General features: G+C 32.1%; 1 protein-coding gene across 2 annotated transcripts; it reads right to left on the bottom strand.

The window, feature by feature from the left end:
• Positions 1-239: 239 nt before the first annotated feature.
• On the bottom strand, positions 240-20,060 carry LOC111714665 (kelch domain-containing protein 8B). Of its 2 annotated transcripts, XM_023489810.1 has the most exons (13): positions 20,012-20,054; positions 17,615-17,667; positions 16,874-16,916; positions 5,400-15,641; positions 5,205-5,322; positions 5,052-5,151; positions 4,671-4,839; positions 3,653-3,761; positions 3,422-3,465; positions 3,175-3,305; positions 2,524-2,604; positions 1,144-1,179; positions 240-342 (listed from the first exon to the last, which is right to left on the bottom strand). In XM_023489810.1, the coding sequence occupies exons 1-13, from the start codon at positions 20,049-20,051 to the stop codon at positions 283-285; spliced, it is 11,226 nt and encodes a 3,741-aa protein (XP_023345578.1). In that variant the 5' UTR covers positions 20,052-20,054; the 3' UTR covers positions 240-282. The 2 variants fall into 2 exon arrangements, with proteins under 2 accessions (XP_023345578.1, XP_023345579.1); XM_023489811.1 differs by lacking the exons at positions 5,205-5,322; positions 5,400-15,641 and having other exon boundaries at positions 20,012-20,060.
• Between the last annotated feature and the right edge of the window lie 1,211 nt (positions 20,061-21,271).

The following is a 21,271-nucleotide window of genomic DNA, read 5'->3' as shown; positions in this document are numbered from 1 at the left end:
CTGAACAGTTAGACCACATTTTTGAAACACCAGAATCGGACGAACGTAATATTTAATATTATATGTAAAACACATAAAAGTTATCATTATTTTAAAACACAATTGTTCGGTTTTTTTATTAATCTTTTCTTCAAGACGAATATTTCGAGTTGTTATAGATCTCAAAATGAACAGTTTTTGCCGTTCATTTACAGACTCTTCTGTTACTTTTTAAATTGTTTGAATCATTTTACAGTAAATCTTTCTTTAATACACATTTATTTTCAAATATCCGGAAAACATTCAGAAACAATTTAAAAAATCATGGGGAACATGTGTTCCAGAACTTTGTAACCGTCTTGCCTAAAATAAAAATAAATATATAAATAACCTTTAAAACTGCAGGGTGTTTTTTTAATGCCAATTTTTAAACGGTAATAACTCCATCATTTAAAAGATATCTTAGTTCTCTCTAAAGCTAATGAAAGAAAAGATTGTCACTTTTGATTTTCTACAAAAAAACTTTAACGGACGTTTTATTTCGAAATCAGTTAACCATCAGTCAAAATTTGCTTCTAAGAAGATGGCGAGAATTTTGAAAATTTATTAAAAAAATTATAAATCATTCTTTCAATAGCTTTTTAGAGATATCTTTAAACATTATTGAGTTATTAGAGTTTAATAATTGACATTTACATCAAACACCGTATATGATGTAAAGAGTTCTGAGCAATATGAAAGATAAGAAAGATAATTACTCATCGTTCTATCACTAATCAAAATTGCTGTTATTAAAAATCATTGAAATAAACGGGCTTTAAGAGTAATTTCAAGAGATGGAAATGACCTATTTACAATTGTAACTTTTAAACCTTTGTCTGATCAAGTATGTATTGGTTATCAATGTTTGTGTCTATTTAAACAATTTATTTTTAATAGTGGTTTCTCTGCAAAAGTGACTTGCGCATTTCTTGCTTATAAGAAACATTGGATAAATTCACGAAACACTTTTAGTGTAAAAAAGTCTATATTTTTGATCAGCTTAAGGTTTGAACAGTACCGTTGTAAATCGATATGGCACTAATGGTCACTTGAAATTACGTTTATACTGTCCATTTAAGAAAACTATAGTTGAGCTGAGTATTACTTCAGATTTAATCTAACCTGGGTTGTATAACCAGCATCCTCCCAATCCATGGTCTGAAATAAAACAGTTTAAGGTGAATAAAGGGAGTGACCGGCAATGTATGTTAGTTGAACTGAGAATGTAGTTTTGTGGAGAAATTTTGTAGGATTCATTTGAGACTATACACGTTTTAATTATGTATAATTACTGAGTTTTAGTGCAAAGTCAACGCGTTCAAAATCGATTTTTTTACTGTAAAAAATGCTTCATCAAAACTCAAATTTTTATTGGAAAACTAGAGGGAACCACCGGAATGTTCTTGGCTTGGTTTAAAAAAATTCTAAATTGAGTAAGTTGAAAAATTAGTAATTAAAAAAATTAGTAATTGAAAAATTAGTTTCCAACCAAAGCTTGGTTCCTATAAACAAATATTTTACAAGGTGTAATAACTAAGTTTCATGACTTATTTAGAGCTACTTTTAATTGAAAAATGATTTTTTAGTCAACCTTTTACAATCTTTTCGCCCTTATCTTGGATCTCTATGATTTTTTCTCCTGTTCAGTCATTTTCCTTTTCTTTTTTCATTATGGTCCTCTAAAATTACTTCAAGACTGTTGCCTTGAGCAAAAAGAGGTCCAAAAATACATTCTAGATTATGTCATAAGTGTTTGCATGGTTTTGTGACGTCTCTTGCACAATATGAAATGTCCTCTTTCCATGTTCCAAATCCAAATTTTGGAACTTTCTATACTGCTATTTCGAGTAACCAATCTTCAGTAAAATTCAAGATTTGCTGAATTAAGTTAGTTCTGATCAAATAAGAAGGAATCAAAAAAAATGACAAGGCTGAGATATCTGTAGGGCTTGGAACGTTCAAATGTGTTATGTATCTGTTCGTTGTTGGCTAAGAACTGAATTTTTAGTGTATTCAATGTTTTTATCTGTTTATTATTAAAGTTACTGTTTGTTAACGATCTCAATTCACCCCGGAACAACCAGAGTGAACAGCATTTGGTTTCTCCGATTTGAAATCAAACATGGTTTGGTCTATAATTCAACAATCTTTCTGGAATATTGACAAAACTGTTAAATCCACATGAATTATATTTTATATTTTTATATTAAATATATTTTCAAATTTTATATATATTTTTATATTTTTAGAAATTTTTAACAGAATCTCCCATTAAGTTTTCAAAAACTTGTTGTCCTTAACAAAATGTTGGGCCGCCCTAGACTGCATTACTTAAACTGAGCACAGCTTGTTTTTTAGGAATGTCAGAAATTTGACCTTTCTAGCTCAAATACTATGAGTTATTGCAAAAAAAAAGATAGGGAGAGGGTCAAAATGCCCCCCCCCCCCTCCTCAGGGTTAAATTTATCACACCTTATATTTACCCTAATATGTTTAGCTCACCTGGCTGTTAAAGATTTCTATTACTTCGGAAGGTTTCTTTTCTCCAGACATAACTTGGAGCTGATCATGGATCATGGCAACCTTGACAGAGAACTTTGTTTTTCAATGCGGATTCAGTCCCAAATGGGGGTCGAAAAAAAAAAACTTTGGATAAATTTCTTTGAAAGTTCTTGCACTTAAATATTTTTCTAAAGTTATAAGATTTTCAGTATTTATTCCAAAATAAGAAGAAATTGAACAGTTTGTTTCAATACACTTTAACACGAGATAAGTTGGTCACAAACAGATATTTGATTTAAAAAAATCTCAGTCTATAAGATTTTTAAAATTCAGTTAGAAAAATATAATACTTTCTTTAAATACATCTTTGATATGTATCCAGAAAGGATTCTTATTAGGATAATGGTGAAAATTCACATTTGATATGTCAAATTATTTCTGGGACGGAATTTAATGAATTGGAAAGAGGTCACTGGTTCAAGTCTTGAATCACTGGCTCACAGTTGAAGATTCATGAGGAATTGAACCGGCAACAGGTAGTTCACTTTAATTGGACTTTTGAAAACATAATACACACTAATTTAGGAATTATTCTTAAAAACTTCTAATATGCATTAATCTTTGATTTGGAAGGTAATGAATTTGTTTAACCTGAGGCCAGCAGCAGCGGGGCGTATGAACAGGATTTAAAAAGATCCATTGAGTTGGTGCATCTAGATCCAAATACTCAACAGATATCTCTGTATCATTGTGTTCTCCGGTGCCACCAATTACAACTAAGACTAAAACAATAAGTCAGCAAAAAATGTTCTTTATTAGGTTTTTTTTAATGTATATTACTCATTACAGAAAAATATAAGCTTCTATTTAAGATTTTCAATTTGGCAGGATTAGTTACCATTTTTGCCTGCCAAGTTGTAGAGAGAGCAGCCATGAGATTCCCTACAATTGTATACACATGCTCAGTCGACTTAATGATTAATAGGGATAGACGGGGGCATTTGTATTCAAACGACAGAGGTGAAATTCTTGGACCATGTGAAGACCAACTACTGCGAAAGCATTTGCCAAGAATGTTTTCATTAATCAAGAACGAAAGGCTGCATCATATACTTTGCAAATTAAATACCTTTTCAGCTGCATGCTTGGTAAAGAAGTCCAGGATGATTTGTCAGGGTCAAACTCTTCCACAGTGCTAATGTGACTGCTTCCTGACCCAGATTGTGTGATTTTTCCACCTTGTATTCAAAATAAAGTTCACATTTTAAATTAACTAATTTAGGGCAAAACAGATAATTTCAATGATTTTTTAATACTGTGCATTGTGCAATGAGAAAAAATTAGCCACATAAATATTGTGATTTACAATTACATACATTACAAAAATGATTCTATCATCAAAAGAAAATCTGTTATTTGCGTCCAAAGCCATCTTAAGCATTTGTTTGAAATTGTTTCAGTACTAAACAAATAATAAATGAATAAAAGATTCATTAACCAAACTAAGTTTTACCTGTAATCATAATCTACCTGTAATTATATTCTACCTGTAATTTTAATCTATCTGTAATTATAAGCTACCTGTCATTATAATCTACTTGTAATTATAATCTACCTCTATATACAATCTACCTTTAATTATAATCTACTTGTAATCATATTCTACCTGTAAATGTAATCATAATCTACCTCTTAATCCAATCTAGCTTTAATCATAATTAACCTGTAATCATAATCTACCTCTAAATACAATGTGCCTTTAATTATAATCTACCTGTAATTATAATCTATCTTTAAATACAATCTACCTTTTATCATAATCTACCTGTAATTATATTCTACCTGTAATTTTAATCTATCTGTAATTATAAGCTACCTTTCATTATAATCTACTTGTAATTATAATCTACCTCTAAATACAATCTACCTTTAATTATATTCTACCTCTAACTACTATCTGTCTTTCATTATAATCTACTTGTAATTATAATCTACCTCTAAATACAATCTACCTTTAATTATAATCTACTTGTAATTATAATCTACCTGTAATTATAATCTACCTCTAAATACAATCTACCTTTAATTATAATCTGCTTGTAATTATGGTCTACATGTAATTATAGTCTACCTTTAATTTAATTTACCTGTAATTATAATTTTTCCTTTGAAGGTTACAGCACAATGGTTGGTTCTCCCAAGAGTTAATTTGACCCCCTCAGACCAAGTTGATGTTGCGGAATCATATATGAAGCTAAGGTTGGAGGGATGATTCGTCCAACCACCAAGGAAATACACCTTAGTCCCAATTGTAACCTAGAGAATAGTTTTGTACCTGCAACCAAATTTAATGAATTTGAGCTATATCACTCAACAACCTCCTGCCCGTTCATATTTGAAACACAAATTCAAAGTTAAAGATAAAGGTAGGATTTGAATGGGGGATTCAAATTTAAACCAGGGGTATTCAGTTCAAATTCATTATATTTGGTCCCTTTATAGTGTATCAAGTTTTTTCTTTTGTTCACCTTTGCAGAATTCATTGCTTTTTCAGGCATATTTTCAACTTGTTTCCACTCAAGGTCTGGTTTCTTGTAAGAATAACACATATCACTTATCAAATTAGGCCTTAACACAAAACAAATATTGATTGTTCATTAAAATAATGTTATGGTGAATACCTTGAATGACCACCACAAACCAAAAGACTGTTATCAACATAAGATGTCATATGATCATAGATGCCAAGTGGAAGAATTGGTATAACTGATGGTGTTAAGGAGCAGGAATCAAATTTGCCTAGAAAAACCAGCACAGTTAAATGATTTTTTTAAAAACAAAACAGATATGATAACATGGGTGATAATTTTACTTGCCTATCAACTCTACACTTCTTTCATTTGACATCAGTTCATTTCTCCCTCCTGACAATATATACCCTCCGCTAGAATTGCCAATCTCATTAGACCCAAAATCTGGTGGAATTGTTTCCAATGTTGTCAAAGTTGTTGGCGTAGTAGTCGAAGCAGATGTGAGTACTGATACAGAATTGGTGATTGAAGGTTGCAAAGTTTCATTAGCAAAATTTTTGTCTGGGGGAGAGGTTGTAATTAGTGTATCTATTGTTGATATAACCTCTGAGAGGCTGGTTGTCATCTCTGAAGCATTTGTTTCTGTTGAAGGTGCAGTTTCAGATGATAAAGCAATAACCGTTGAAAATGTTGTCTCAGATTGAGAGGATCCCACCTCTGAAGAAGTTGGTAGACCTGTTACTTCCAGTGTTGTAGAAGGAGTAACTGAGGAAGGCACTAGATTTAGTGTTGTTGGCATTGTCATTAAAATGACTGTTGTTGTACTGGAATCTACTGGCTGAGATGCTACAGAAGTGAGAGAGGTAGAAAATGGAGATGTAACTTGGCTGGGAGGTAAAGAAGTATTATATGCAGTAGATTCAACTGATGTTTCCATTGCTATAGAAGTAACTATTGTTGAAGATGTGCTAAGGGAAAAAGTAGACAATAATGAGGTTGATGTTCCCTCTTGAGTTGTCTCCTCTTGAGAGGGAGTTGAAAAATTAGATCCAGGATCACTAGTAATCATTGATGACACTGTAGATTCTGTAGAAAATGTAGACAAAAAAGCTATTGTAGTGCTTGGTAAAAATGATGACTCTGTTAAGGATATTGTAGTGGATTCACTTGTGAAATCAGTGATTGTAGATTGCTGTATTTCAGTGGTAGGAATGGATTCAGGATCACTGATATTCAATGATGAGCCTGTAGATTTTGTAGATATTGTAGACAACAATGCTATTGTTGTGCTTGGTTCTGTTGTTAAATCAATAGTTGTAGATTGCTGTATTTCAGTGGTAGGAATGGATTCAGGATCACTTATATTCAATGATGAGTCAGTAGATTTTGTAGATATTGTAGACAACAATGCTATTGTAGTCATTGGTGCAAATGATGACTCTGTTATGGATATTGAAGTATTTTCTGTTGATAAATTAATGACAGTAGATTGTTGTTTTTTAGTAGTAGATTCTGTAGAAAATGTAGAAAACAAAACTGTTTCTGTGCTTGGTAAAATTGATGACTCTGTGATCATACTTGTTTCTGTTAATACATCAATGACTGTAGATAGTTGTATTTCAGTGGTAGAAATGGTTTCAGGATCATTGATAATCAACGATGAGCCTGTAGGTTCTGTAGAAAATGTAGAAAACTGGGTTATTGGGGATAATGATGACACTGGGAGAGATATTGTAGTTGGTTCTGTTGTTAAATCAAAAATTACTGATTGTTGCACTTCAGTAGAATCAACAGTAGTTGGTGTTGTAGTATTCAATGTTGTTGGTGTTATTGGATCAGATGTGTCAACTATTCTCGATGTTAAAACTGTGCTTGTTGTTTCTACACTTGTAGTAAGAGTAATCATAGGGTCTATTATGATTTTAGGAGTAACAGTGGTGAGAAAAGGGTTCAGGATCATGTAGTCATTGCCAGGACCATTATCAGATTGATCAGGAATGGCATTCTGGACAAATACAGATAACATGGTACTCCTATCTGAAATAAATTCTGAATCAGGAGCTGGAGGTGTTAAGAAAAATGTGGACGTACATTTCTGATACAGACTGCATATTTCAAAGTCTAAACAGTCTTTATCTGAAAGACATTCATATGACACATTATTTGGAAAAATTTCAAAACAGGCTTCTTTTACACATTTAGGGACAGTGCAGTTCTGAGAAACATTTTGACAAAAGTAGACACATTCTCGAATTGGGTCACAGTATCTATTTACTTTGCAATGTCTGTTTTCTTCACACAACTGTATGTTCACGATTGAGGACTTGGAGATAGGTACAAATGATGGAGTTGCAAATGTTTTGTTCTGAAGAATAGAATTGACAGAAGTGTTAGGATTGGATGTTTGGAAAAACACATAAAATGTTGGAAATGGATTCTTAATCAATGAACTTGCAGGAGCAGGGGGATTCAGGTATGATGTAAATGTGCATTTTTTGTACATACTGCATGTTGATAGGTCAGGACAATCAGTGTCATTATTGCATATTGAGGTTGTTTCCCAGAAAAATTTTTCAATGCAGATTTCCCTGACACAATCATTATTTTCACATTTGTCATTTACAGAATGGCAGTGATAAGCACAAATTGTTGGATCTTGACAATAGCTGTTAGGTTGACAATGAACTGGGTGTGTACAGAATTGAACATTAACCATTGGTGTGAATTCACTTGGATATGAAATATCAGTTGGAAGAATGGTGGTTGTAACTAGGTCCTCATTCAGAGGTGTGGAAGTTGAATAGTTTACTGTAGTAATTGGTTTGGGAGTTTGAAGAAAGACAATTACAGTTTTATTTATTGTGTCTGGCAAGGAGGATGAAATTTTGATGGGAGGATTAAGATGTGTGATTGATACACATTTCTTAAAAAGACTACAAATTGTAGTCACAGGACAATCTGAATCCATTTTACAGAGCTCTGGAGATGACGGAAATATTTCAATACAGACTTTAGTAGGACACTGAGTGTTAACTGGACATGGATCAGTTGTTTTGTTACATTGAAATTTGCAATCTTTGTTGTCAATACAGTATGCATTAGGCACACATTCAATGTCATCATTGCATTCCATGATATTATGTACTACAGATTCTGATTGTAATGGAATAATTGTGCTAAAAGTTGTGTAACTTGGATAAGGAGAAGTATTTTCTTTGAGAGCTCTTGGAGTTTGTAAATAAACGAGAATTTTGGGATTTGTTCCTGGCACAGAGGTTGAAATATGCATTGGAGGATTTAAATAGGAAACTGAAACACATTTTTGGTATAAAGCACAAACTGTCATGTTTGTACAATCCAAATCATCATTACAAAGGTTAGGAAGAAGTGGAAATATTTCTATACAAGTTTTGGTGGGACACAAAGTTTTATCAGGACACTGGTTAGATGTGTTATTGCACTCAAATTTGCAAATGCTTGGATCTAAGCAATACTCATTTGGAGTGCATTCTGATTCTTCATCACATTCTAGAATGTTGTGAACAATCACTTCTGATTCTTCTGGAGTAATAGTAATTTCATTATGGTCATTTGGAGGAAAGTCTTCAATTTGAGTCTTTGGAGTTTGTAAGTAATATTTAATATTGGGATCTATATCTGGTAAAAAGAGAGGGGTTGGAGGGTTTAAATGTGATATTAATACACACTGTTTGTACAAGCTGCAAACTGTCAGATTTAAACAATCTTTATCAGTATCACACAAATTTGGGAGAAGTGGAAATTTTTCAGTGCAAATTTTGGTTGCACATGAGGCATTACCAAAACATTGATTGGAGGTTGAGTTGCATTCAAACTGGCAATTCTGATTATTCAAACAATAATCATTTTGTTTGCACTGAATTTCTTCATGGCATTCCATTATATTGTGAACCATGGTTTCTGGTTTTTGAGTAGAAGTTGTACTCAGGCTGTTAATGTTGGATGTAGACGTTGTGGAGGTTTGTTGTTCAATTTTTTCTTTTGGAGTTTGTAAATAAACTTGTATACTGGGATCTATTCCTGGAAGGGTAATTGGAGTAGGTGGGTTCAAATGTGATATTAATACACATTTTTTATACTGACTGCATATTGTCAAATTAGGACAATTTAAATCTGTATCACAGAGATCAGGAAGACGTGGAAATACTTCAGTGCATATTTTGATAACACATGAGGCATTATCAGGACATTGCTTAGAGGTTGAGTTACATTCAAACTTACAATTCTGATTATTTATACAATAATCATTTTGTATGCACTGAACTTCTTTATAGCATTCCATGATATTGTGAACCATGGTTTCTGGTTGTTGAGTAGAAGTTGTACTCAGGCTGATAATGTTGGATGTAGAGGTTGTAGAGGTTTGTTGTTCAATTTTTTCTTTTGGAGTTTGTAAATAAACTTGTATATTGGGATCTATTCCTGGAAGGGTAATTGGAGTAGGTGGGTTCAAATGTGATATTAATACACATTTTTTATACTGACTGCATATTGTCAAATTAGGACAATCTAAATCTGTATCACAGAGATCAGGAAGACGTGGAAATATTTCAGTGCATATTTTGATAACACATGAGGCATTATCAGGACATTGTGTAGAGGTTGAGTTACATTCAAACTTACAATTCTGATTATTTATACAATAATCATTTTGTATGCACTGAACTTCTTTATAGCATTCCATGATATTGTGAACCATGGTTTCTGGTTGTTGAGTAGAAGTTGTACTCAGGCTGAAAATGCTGGATGTAGAGGTTGTGGAGGTTTGTTGTTCAATTTTTTCTTTTGGAGTTTGTAAATAAACTTGTATACTGGGATCGATTCCTGGAATGGAGATTGAAGTTGGTGGGTTCAAATGAGAGATAAATACACATTGTTTAAACTGACTGCATACAGTCAAAGTAGGACAATCTAAATCAGTAATACACAAATTAGGAATTAGTGGAAATATTTCAGTGCATATTTTGATAACACATGAGGAATTATTAAAACATTGATTTGAGGTTGAATTGCATTCAAACTTACAATTCTGATTATTAATACAATAATCATTTTGTTTGCACTGAACTTCTTTAAAGCATTCCATGATATTGAAAACCATTCTTTCTGGTTGTTGAGTAGAAGTTGTACTCATGCTTATAATGTTGGGTGTAGAAGTTGAGGAGGTTTGTTGTTCAATTTTTGCTTTTGGAGTTTGTAAATAAACTTGTATACTGGGATCTATTCCTGGAAGGGTGATTGGAGTAGGTGGGTTCAAATGTGATATTAATACACATTTTTTGTACTGACTACATACTGTCGAATTAGGACAATCTAAATCTACATTACACAAATTTGGAAGAAGTGGAAATATTTCAGTGCAAACTTTTATAACACATGAGGTATTTTCAAAACATTGTTTTGTTGTTGAGTTGCATTCAAACTGGCAATTCTGATTATTCAAACAATAATCATTTTGTTTACATTGAACTTCTTCATAGCATTCCATTATATTGTGAACCATGGTTTCTGGTTTTTGAGTAGAAGTTGAACTCATGTCCATATTATTGGATGGAGATGTTGCGGAGGTTTGTTGTTCATTTTTTTCTTTTGAAGTTTGTAAATAAACTTGTATACTGGGATCGATTCCTGGGAGGGTGATTGGAGTAGGTGGGTTCAAATGTGATATTAATACACATTTTTTGAACTGACTGCATACTGTCAAATTTGGACAATCTAAATCTGTAATACACAAATTAGGAAGAAGTGGAAATATTTCAGTGCAAACTTTTATAACACATGAAGTATTTTCAAAACATTCTTTTGTTGTTGAGTTGCATTCAAACTGGCAATTCTGATTATTCAAACAATAATTATTTTGTTTGCACTGATCTTCTAGATTGCATTCCATGATATTATGAACAAAAATTTCTTGTTTTTGAGGAGTAGTTGTACTCATATCAATAATTGTTGAGGCAGGCACAGTGGAGCTAAGTTTATCTTTCTCCACCTTAGGAGTCTGTAAGTAAACTTGCATATTTGGATCCATCCCAGGTAAGGAAATAAGAGTTGGGGGGTTTAGAAATGAAATCAATACACATTTTTTGTACAGACTGCATATTGTTAAATTTGGACAATCTAAATCTGTTTTACATAGCTCTGGCAAAAGGGGAAACGTTTCTGTACAGCCTTTCAAAGGGCATACAGAATCATTTGAACATTGATGCTGTGTTTCTTTGCATTCAAATTTACATCTACTATCACTTTCACAGTATGTATTTGGCCTGCACTCGATTTCCTTATTACATTCCATAACATTTTGAACAAGTGTTTCTGATAGAATTGTTGTAACAGTGGTTGCAGCTGGAGAAGTGTTCTCATACAGAGGTTTTAGTGTTTGTAAGTAGATGATAAGTTTTGAATTTGTTTCTGGCAATGAAGTAGAAATTTTGGTTGGAGGGTTCAGTGTGGAAATTATAACACACTTTTTAAATGGAGCACACACAGTCATATTTTGGCAATCTACATCAGTTGTGCAAAGGTGAGGTAGCAGTGGAAATGTTTCACTACAAATCTTGGCCACACATATTTGGCTGTCAAAGCACTGATTTGATGTTTTGTTACATTCAAATTTACAATTTATGTTATCTACACAATATTGATTTGCCTTGCATTCCGTATTTACATTGCATTCCATTATGTTACGTATAACAACATCTGAGTTATCAGGAGCTCTTGTACTGTCTTGAGAGTCATTTGGGGAAGCTTGAATATCTTGTTTTGTTTTACCCGTTTGTAAAAATACATTGGTTCTTTGATTTGTCTCTGAAAATGAAGAAGAAATCTGAATTGGTGGATTCAAATCTTTTATTGATGTGCATTTTTTGTACAAACTGCAAACTGCATTATCTGGGCACTCAAAATCTGATTTACAGAGTTGGGGAAGTTGTAGAAATTTCTCAGTACATATTTTTGTTGGGCAAAAAGCACTTTGAAAGCATTGATTAGATGTTGAATTGCATTCGAATGTACAATGAATGTTATCAACACAATATTTATTTGGTTCACACTCAATTTCAGAACATTCCATGATATTGTGAATAAAGGTTTCTATATCTTTGGGATCATTGTTACCTTCTCCAGGGTTAGCATTAGGGGAAGGTTTAGTGTTTGCAGTTTGTAAGTAAACATCAATCCTTTGGTTTTTTTCTGAAATTGAAGAGGATATAAAAAGAGGCGGATTTCTATAATATAAAGAAGCACATTTTTTGTAAGGACTACATACAGTCATGTTTGGGCACTCTAGGTCTGTATTGCAAAACGTAGGAAATAATGGAAATATTTCTTTGCAGACTTGAGCAGGACAGGAACCCGTATCTAGACATTGTTTAGATGTTTCATTGCATTCAAATTTACAAAAAATGTTATCAACACAGTATGGATTTGGTTCACATACTGTACCCTGATTGCATTCTATTATATTGTGAATGAATGTTTCTGGTTGTAATGGAGCTGTAGTTGGGAGACTGGTAAGATCTTCTTGTTTTGGTCTTGAAGTTTGTAAATAAACTTGGGAGTTTGGATTTATTGATGCAATGCGTATTGGAGGGTTTAAATTTGAGATCATTACACACTGCAGATACAAACTGCAAGTTGTCCAATTAGGACAATCTAAATTTGTTGCACACTGCGGAATATCTAAAAATATTTCAGTACAAACTTTCACTGGGCATTCGTTCAGACCTAGACATTGGTTTGTTAAATTGTTACACTCAAATTTACATTTCACATTATCTATACAATAAATATTTGGCTTGCAATCTTTCTCTTCCTTGCATTCCATGATATTCTGTATGAAATGTTCTGAATCAATCTGGGGATCTTGCAGATTTGGAAAATCATAATCTGGGATTACTGAAGGCTGACTTTTTGTACTTCTTGGAGTTTGTAAATACACATATGTTTTTGAATTCATTCCAAACATTGAAGAGGATAGTTGGATTGGGGGGTTAAAGTTTGATATAGATAAGCATTTTTGGAAAAGACTGCATATTGTTGAGTTAGTGCAATCAAAATTTGTGGAACATTCTGGTAGATATGTAAATTGTTCAGTACATACTTTAAATGTACATGAGTCATTAACAGTACATTTATTTTCGGTGATTGTGCATTCAAATTTACAATTGATGTTATTTCTGCAGTACACATTTGGAACACACAATGTTTCTCTGTTGCACTCTATCATGTTATGTATTGTAATTCCAGAATCTGAAATTGATGGTTGGGTTGTACTTTTATTTAATTCATTTGATTTAGAAGTTTGAAGATAAATAGGAAATGTCTTGCCTAAATCTAGATCTGATGAAGATATCAGGATTGGAAGATTTAGGTTTTCTGTTGAAACACACTTTCTGAAGTGACTACATTGAGTTTGAACTGGACATTCTGAATCCAAATTACAACCACCTCCACCAAGGGGAAACATTTCCATGCAAACTTGATTCCTACAAACTGATTGACCTTTGCATTCTGCTTCCAGGTTATGACATTCAAAACTGCAATTTGTGTTCTTGTTACAATAAACATTAGGTCTGCATTCCATACCATCATTGCATTCCATAATGTTTCGCACCATTGGTTCCACATTTTGCAAAGGTATGTCAGTTGCTTCTCTTGCTTTCGGAGTTTGAATATAAGTTAGAATTGTTACATTGGAATGCTGAGAAGAAGATGAAATAAAGTTTGGAGCTTTTAAGTAAGATGTGGAAACACATTTGTTGAAAGCACTACAAACAGACATTGTAGGACACTCTGAATCGAAGCTACATTCCTGTAAACCAACAGGAAAAATTTCAACACAAACTTTTGAATAACATAAAGTTTCCAAATCAGCATATGTCTTTGATTCATGACATTGAAAATCGCAATTTGCATTATTCTGACAATATGGATTTGACTTACATTTTTCCCTGTCACCACAGACCATTATGTTGTGTACTATTGTTGTAAGACTGTCTTCATTTGGTTCTTTGATAAGTTGAAGATCAGTGTCAAGTTTCGAAGTCTGGATAAATATGTACAGAGAAATACCTTGATCTGAAAAGGATGAGGAAATAAATGTTGGAGGATTTAAGGAAGCTGTTGAAACACATTTCTTGAATAAACTACATTCAGAAAATAAGGGACAATCTGAATCCAACCTACAAAGATCAAAATCTAAAGATAAGACCTCTGTGCATATTCTTTTAGTTCTTGAGCAATCCAGACCATGTTCACATTTTTTATTGATATACTGACATGTGTATTCACAATTTGTGGCATTTCTACAGTAGATATTTGGCTGACATTCTGAATCTTCGTTGCACATCAAAATATTGTGAACAACATTATGGTATTTGTTGGAAACAAAGTCATACTGAGGGATCGAGTTTGAATTTTCTTTGTTGTCTAATAAATCATCACTTGTGAGGTTCTGTCGGGGCATCTGCAAAAATAGTTTAACAAGCATTTGATCATCATCGACTAAAGATGAAACCAGGATTGGAGGATGAAGATCGGACACAGAGACACATTTTTTAAACAAACTACAAATTGTCAGAATTGGACAATCTGAATTAGATGTGCATAACATTGAATTAAATGGAAAAATCTCTCTGCAAATCTCTTTTGTACATATATTGGCTTCTAAACAATCGAACTTCTGACAACTAAATTTGCATCTGTTTTCTTCTGTGCAATAACTGTTTGGTCTACAACTGTCTTCTTTTTCACAAACTTTAATGTTATGAATAATTTTCTGAGAAAACAATAAGTCAATATCTCGATCTTCCCCATCTTTGTATTCCGTTTTTGGAATTTGGATATATACGCTTACTTGTGATGAATACTTTGGTGAATATGATGGCATTGGGAATGGAGGTTCAAGTTCTCTTACTGACACACATTTTTGGAACAGACTACAAACAGTGTTGACAGGACATTCAGTGTCATCATTGCAAGACCTTGTAGAGTCTTCAAATATTTCAACACAAAGTTGATTTGGGCAAAAACCAACCCGCTCACAATCAGGCATGACCAATTCATGGCAGATAAATTGACAGACATTTTTTTTATCACAGTAAATGTTAGGTTGGCATTGTTGATCTGTACTGCACACCAAAACATTGTGAATATATTTTACATGATCTATATTATTTAGATGTAGTATATCAAGATCGTAATCTGTATTATTTTGGTTTTGTATGGGACAAGGGCACTTATTCTCTGTATAAGTATTTGTTTCATCATCTTTGTGACCCAAAACAATACTTAATATATGAGGTAATATATCTTTAGAGGATTTACAATCAATATCTTTAAAAGGTTGAGAAGAAATCTTAACTTCTCTGATCTCTTTGACACTGTGTTTGTTAGTATTTGATGGGTTGTGATGGTGGGCTGTCGATGAAACTTTTTTGTTTTCTGATTTTTTATTCTTGGCTGATTGTGAGATTTTCTTATCGGGTGTTGTGTTCAGGACAAGAAAATTGCTAATCAGTCTTTGTAGGTCCTCTTCTGTTAATTCCAGACCTAGACAGAAATTATTTTGATATCCTTTTATTTCTTTAGACTCAGAACATAGCTTCTCAAAAAAAACTAAGAAATACATTTCAGAAAGAGTTGTGATGTAGAATTTTTAGTTTTTCCAAATTTACAAAAGAAAAATGTTTTTAAGGGGGGGAGGGAGGCTAAAATTATGCATTCTGTTGTCATATTTTGCCTCTATAAACCTATAAAAGGAAGAGTCACATGCATGTCAAAATAAATATCAGTTTTTTTGAGCGTGTATAGGTACATAATCTATATGATAATAAAATAAGACATTCTTATGAATGTTCCCTCTAGCCAACCAAACAGCTGGACTGAATGGGCTAAAATGTTTTGTAGGCACTTGTGTGAAAAAGACTAAAAAACATTTTTTTAAAATTTTATTTCAAAAATTTTTATTTTATTTTTCCATTGGCGACTCCGCGCCGGGCCCTTAAGCTAGAAATTAATAATTTCAAAAAAACTATGATCGAAAGATAAAATTTTGAATTCAAAATTTTACATTTGTATGGAGACATCTCTGATTCACAACGGTACTCTCTGAAACTTTGACTGATCAAGGATTCACAACGGTACCCTTTAAACCTTTGACTGATGAAGGATTAACAACGGTACCCTTTAAACCTTTGACTGATCAAGGATTCACAACGGTACCCTTTAAACCTTTGACTGATGAAGGATTCACAACAGTACCCTTTAAACCTTTGACTGATCAAGGATTCACAACGGTACCCTTTAAAACTTTGACTGATGAAGGATTCACAATGGTACCCTTTAAACCTTTGACTGATCAAGGATTCACAACGGTACCCTTTAAACCTTTGACTGATTATGAAGGATTCACAACGGTATTCTTTAAACCTTAGACTGATTAAGAATGTTGGAGAAATCCTTATTTATATCTCTGAATATTTAGTACACTGGATTTACAGGAACTCAAACGGTTTTCAAGATATTTACAAATAGAGATCTTTGTCCATTAAAAGTCAAATGGTTAAGATGATACTGTTGTAATCGGACATTGCCTTCTTTGCATGGAGGGTCACTTGAAATTACGCTGACGGTCCTTTTAGTTTCATAGAAAATCTAAAATGTTTGATATTTTTCTTATATCGAACCAGTAAAGTTAACATTTACGCTTAGAATCAAAACTCCTCAAATATTACACAATTTTTGATCAAATTTCTATTAAATCTAAAATTCTAAAACTCTACCTGGCTTAATAAGGGACATATTTGAAAGCTCAAGCAATTCATCCTTAAAAATAATTAACATTTTACAGAAGAACCCTTGGACGTTTTTTTGAGTGGCATGTCTGATTCACAAGTCACGACCTTAGACCTTAATCTGTAAGGGTGACTGAGATAAACTGATACTTTGGAATTGTGGGTTTTCCTTTAAAAATGCATAAAATTGCTTTTGTTAGAAAAACAAAAAAATCTTCTTTTTTTTTTTGCTCGGATGGAGGTTCAATGGGTAACATTGAAAATTGGAAATGCCACTCATTATGTGTGAAGAGTCAACATGTGCCCGAAATCCAATATTTTATTTTACTTATATTTTGTCAGATAAACCAAGGTTCAAATGTCAATAATTTAATGGATAAAATAACATAAATTAGATAAATTTTGTAAAAAAAAAGATTGTCCGTGTTTAACATTACAGGGTATGGAGCAACTATAATCTCATCATAAATTACTATTTTTATTTCTAGCTGATGTTTCTGTATAAAAATAAACTGTTGTCAAAACCCCTCAAGGAGAAAAAAATGGTGTAGAAAGAAAAATCGCTTTATTCAACAAAAATTGCTTTCTACAACACAAAATCACTTATTGGCAGTCACCAACTTTGCATGCTACATAAACAAATGTTTGTTGGGTATAAACTATTTTTTTGATTTTATGATTTCAGGTTTTCCAGATTGTTAATTCCATCATGCTAAAACTAATCTATACCTGCAGGAGAAATTGTGTAGTAACGTCTTGACATATAGTAATATCCAAGCTACCTAAATATGTATTATACAGATATAATATCCAAGCTACCTAAATATGTATTATACGGATATGATATCCAAGCTACCTAAATATGTATTATACGGATATAATATCCAAGCTACCTAAAAATGTATTATACGGATATAATATCCAAGCTGCCTAAATATGAATTAAACGGATATAATATCCAAGCTACCTAAATATGTACTATTATACAAATATAATATCCAAGCTACCTAAATATGTATTATACGGATATAATATCCATGCTGCCTAAATATGTATTATACAAATATAATATCCGAGCTACCTAAATATGTATTATACAAATATAATATCCAAGCTACCAAAAAATGCTAACAGTTATAGATCTATGTTAATTAAATATGTTTACTCTGTATTAGGGTTTCCAGCGAACGAAAAAAGGCGAAAAAATGAAAAAAATTTCGCTCTCTTTTTCGCGAAATTTCGTATTTTTTCGCGAAAATGAACGGAGCAAAAAATTCGAAAACGAAGTGAAATTTCGCGAAAAAAAATTTCACAAAGAATATTTTCGCGAACATATTTTTTTCATGATGGTGTTAATGCTGTATTTTTTTTTCAACATTTCGAAGTTTTTCGCGAAAATTTTTTTTTCTCGCAAAGATGCGAAGTTTTCGCGAACCGAATTTTCTTTTTAGCTGAAAACCCTACTTTTTATAATATCCAATAAATAGCACTTTTTCTGCGGATTAAATTTGTTTGATCTGGAATAAATTAGATATGTTTTTGTTTTAGCAAAATCATTATTTGTGATTTCTCTACAAAAGTGCTTAGCAAAGCGCATTTCTTGCTTCAGTAACATTGAAGAAATGATCAGAATCAAACGCTTGTTACGCCATGAAAACGACGTTATCTTTCACATTATTGATTAGATAAAGGTGTTAAGCGAACCGTTGTGAATATATATATATATGGAGGGTCGTTTAAAATGACGGCAACAGTCTTTTTAAGAATATTAATTAAAGTTAATATTTAACATTGTATCCCTGAATGTCAACACTACGTTATACCAAGGTTTGCTGCATGAACTTTACACTGCTCTGCACTTGGATAAAGGTTGAAACAGTAAAAGGCGTATTTAAGAATAGGCTTGTTTCATGGATGAAAGAAAATCAGGTTTAACTATTTTTTTAAGGTTTCTAAAAAAATGTTGCATTTTAATTCTAGCTGAAGCGATCTTCTTGTTTCTGACCTTTAAAGATATTGAAGTTTCAGATTCATGATTTATTAACCCTTTAAAGGCTGGGGGGTCTGAATCTATGTACATATAGCCTGGAGGGGCGTAACGCCCCCCCCCCATGAAAGGCCTTAGAGAATAGGTAAAGGGGTTGAAATTCATGATCATAGCCTAATTAATTAGACCAATAACTTTAATAGTTTGGGTGCTATGGAGGGTGAAAAAATGCCAAGAAAATGTTAAAAAAATGTAAAAAATATATTTTTTTAAAAACAAATGTAACACATGTTTCTACATCCATTTGTCAAGGGCTTTTTAAAGATTTAGTTTTTAGATCTGTAGCTTGTACACTTGTTTGCTAGTATGCTGACAGTGTATGTTATTGTGAATCGTTTGCGGCATCTTTGCTTAGCAAAAATAAATAAAGGCACTGCTACTGCTGACATAGACTCTCAATTCACAATATCCAAATTAACGGAGTAATTTTTTAAACCTTTATCTCAACAAAAATTAGGAAAATATCGTCGATAATATATCTGAAAAAGTGTTTAATTTTAATAATTTCCTTTTTGTATAGTCGGCTGCAGAAATCTGCAAATAAATAACACACAATATGTCTATTTGTCATTATAAAAAAGACGGTTATTCTTCCTAATAAAGGAAGGATTCTCTTTTCTTTTCTTTCAGATAGGGTTATAAGTATAACTCTTAAACAGTTTAATCCAGACCTTCGGAAAAAAGAATTTATCAAATGTTGTCTTGACAATTTTTCGATGGTTTTTTTACTACTCTACCTAAATCTAAGTGATTGTTAAAATAAATAAATAATAAGGAAATATGTAGGACCAGTTTAAGAGCTTCATATAACCATTCAGTTAGAAAAACTAAATATCTGCAGCATTCCATTATCAGTATGTAAGTAACAAAAACAAACAAAACATTAATACAAATGCGTTTATATCAATAGAATGTAGACGACTTTGTCTATTTAAGTTTTGATTTCTAAAAACTATCTAATTTACATTAAAAGAAAGCGAAGAGAATATGTGTTGCGATGTTTATGTGCAAAGACGACTGCGTAAAAAGAGAAAAATACGTTCGCATTGAATAAAAAAAACATTGAAGAAATTGTTAACCTTGGAGTAAGCTCAAAATTAAAATCCATATTTCTCTCATGTTTATTCTGAAAAATGTTTTTTCTTGAATTTTTCTCTTAAAAGAATGAATCTACCTTAATCCTGGATTTACAAGTTTATAATTACTGCAGTTGGAAAGAAAAAACCAAAACTCAAAATTGAATAGATTTTTTTAGGGATGACTTTATTCACAGTAAATTTAGGCAAGAAAAAAAACTCTAAATTCTTTATAAATCAAATTTTAAAATATTTCTGTAACTAATTAAGTTTTAAAACTGGCGAAGTGTAAGACGCAGAATAGAACTGAAATGGATTTACTAAATTTCTTTGATAAAAAGCTTGCACTCCACTTTTATTACAGTTTTATACTGTAATTCATTTCTTTACGCTTAATCTAATTACATAATTACAATTCTTACCATATATTTTAATTATCATGTATATGTACAGTTTTAAAGGGACTGAATACGTAATTTCAAGTGACTCAATTCATTTTAAGAGTGTGTCCGATTTGATAAGGGACCCTTTAAATATCCCAGTCGTTTGGGTGCAAACAGTTTTTACTGTTTAAATTAGGTTATCAGTGATTGTTATTAGATGTAACATGATAATATAGTCTTCTCACACCATGCTAAAATAAGCATGATCCGAGACGGTACAACATGTACTGTATCGCACTGTACAGTTTAGACTACCAAGTGTATAGAGTGCTCTATAAAGTTAAAGAATTTTAAAAATGACACCATATGTCAAATTATACAGAAATTTAAAACGTATTTATGCATCTGTGGTTGTGGTAGGAAATAAGAGAGTTCAGTTTTTGATCATTTTATTCTTTTTATTTTAAAAGTTATACGTCTTGTAAAATATGTCTGGTCAGTTTCCATGGCATGAATAGAATTTCTGGATTCTAATTTTGTTGAAAATATGCGATGACGACCTTTCCGCCATTGTGGTGTGGATTCCAAACTCAAATCTGTAGCGGATAAAGGTTTCAGATCACATCTTAGAATAGTCTTATGAAATCTTGTTAAAAGTTCAAAGTTAAATTTACTAAAAATTTTAATTTACATTTCACATCTCCCACATCAGATTAACATGAACATTAATTTTTCTATAGCCCATACCTTCAATTTTAGACCTGTGGATTACTTGCTGCCGTGTTTTTATTTCCCCTAGTTAAGAATCTAACTTATCTAACTTAAAACCACACCTTTGCAGGTTTTCTAGTTATTTTTCTTTTAAATGATGTTTACTATT

Source organism: Eurytemora carolleeae, unplaced genomic scaffold (assembly GCF_000591075.1).
Source record: "Eurytemora carolleeae unplaced genomic scaffold, Eaff_2.0 scaffold1524, whole genome shotgun sequence".
Classification (NCBI taxonomy): Eukaryota; Metazoa; Arthropoda; class Copepoda; order Calanoida; family Temoridae; genus Eurytemora; species Eurytemora carolleeae.
This window is presented reverse-complemented; position numbering and strand designations above follow the sequence as displayed.

What these genes read in the sequence shown, in the direction of transcription:
- LOC111714665 (XM_023489810.1), bottom strand. Translation starts at nt 20,051, where the DNA reads ATGAGAGAAATATGGATTTTAATTTTGAGCTTACTCCAAG. An exon ending in TATGTCCCTTATTAAGCCAG is followed by an intron (nt 15,642 to 16,873) that starts GTAGAGTTTTAG and finishes ATTTCTGTCTAG; the next exon opens with GTCTGGAATTAACAGAAGAG. An exon ending in AAGAAGTGTAGAGTTGATAG is followed by an intron (nt 5,323 to 5,399) that starts GCAAGTAAAATT and finishes TGGTTTTTCTAG; the next exon opens with GCAAATTTGATTCCTGCTCC.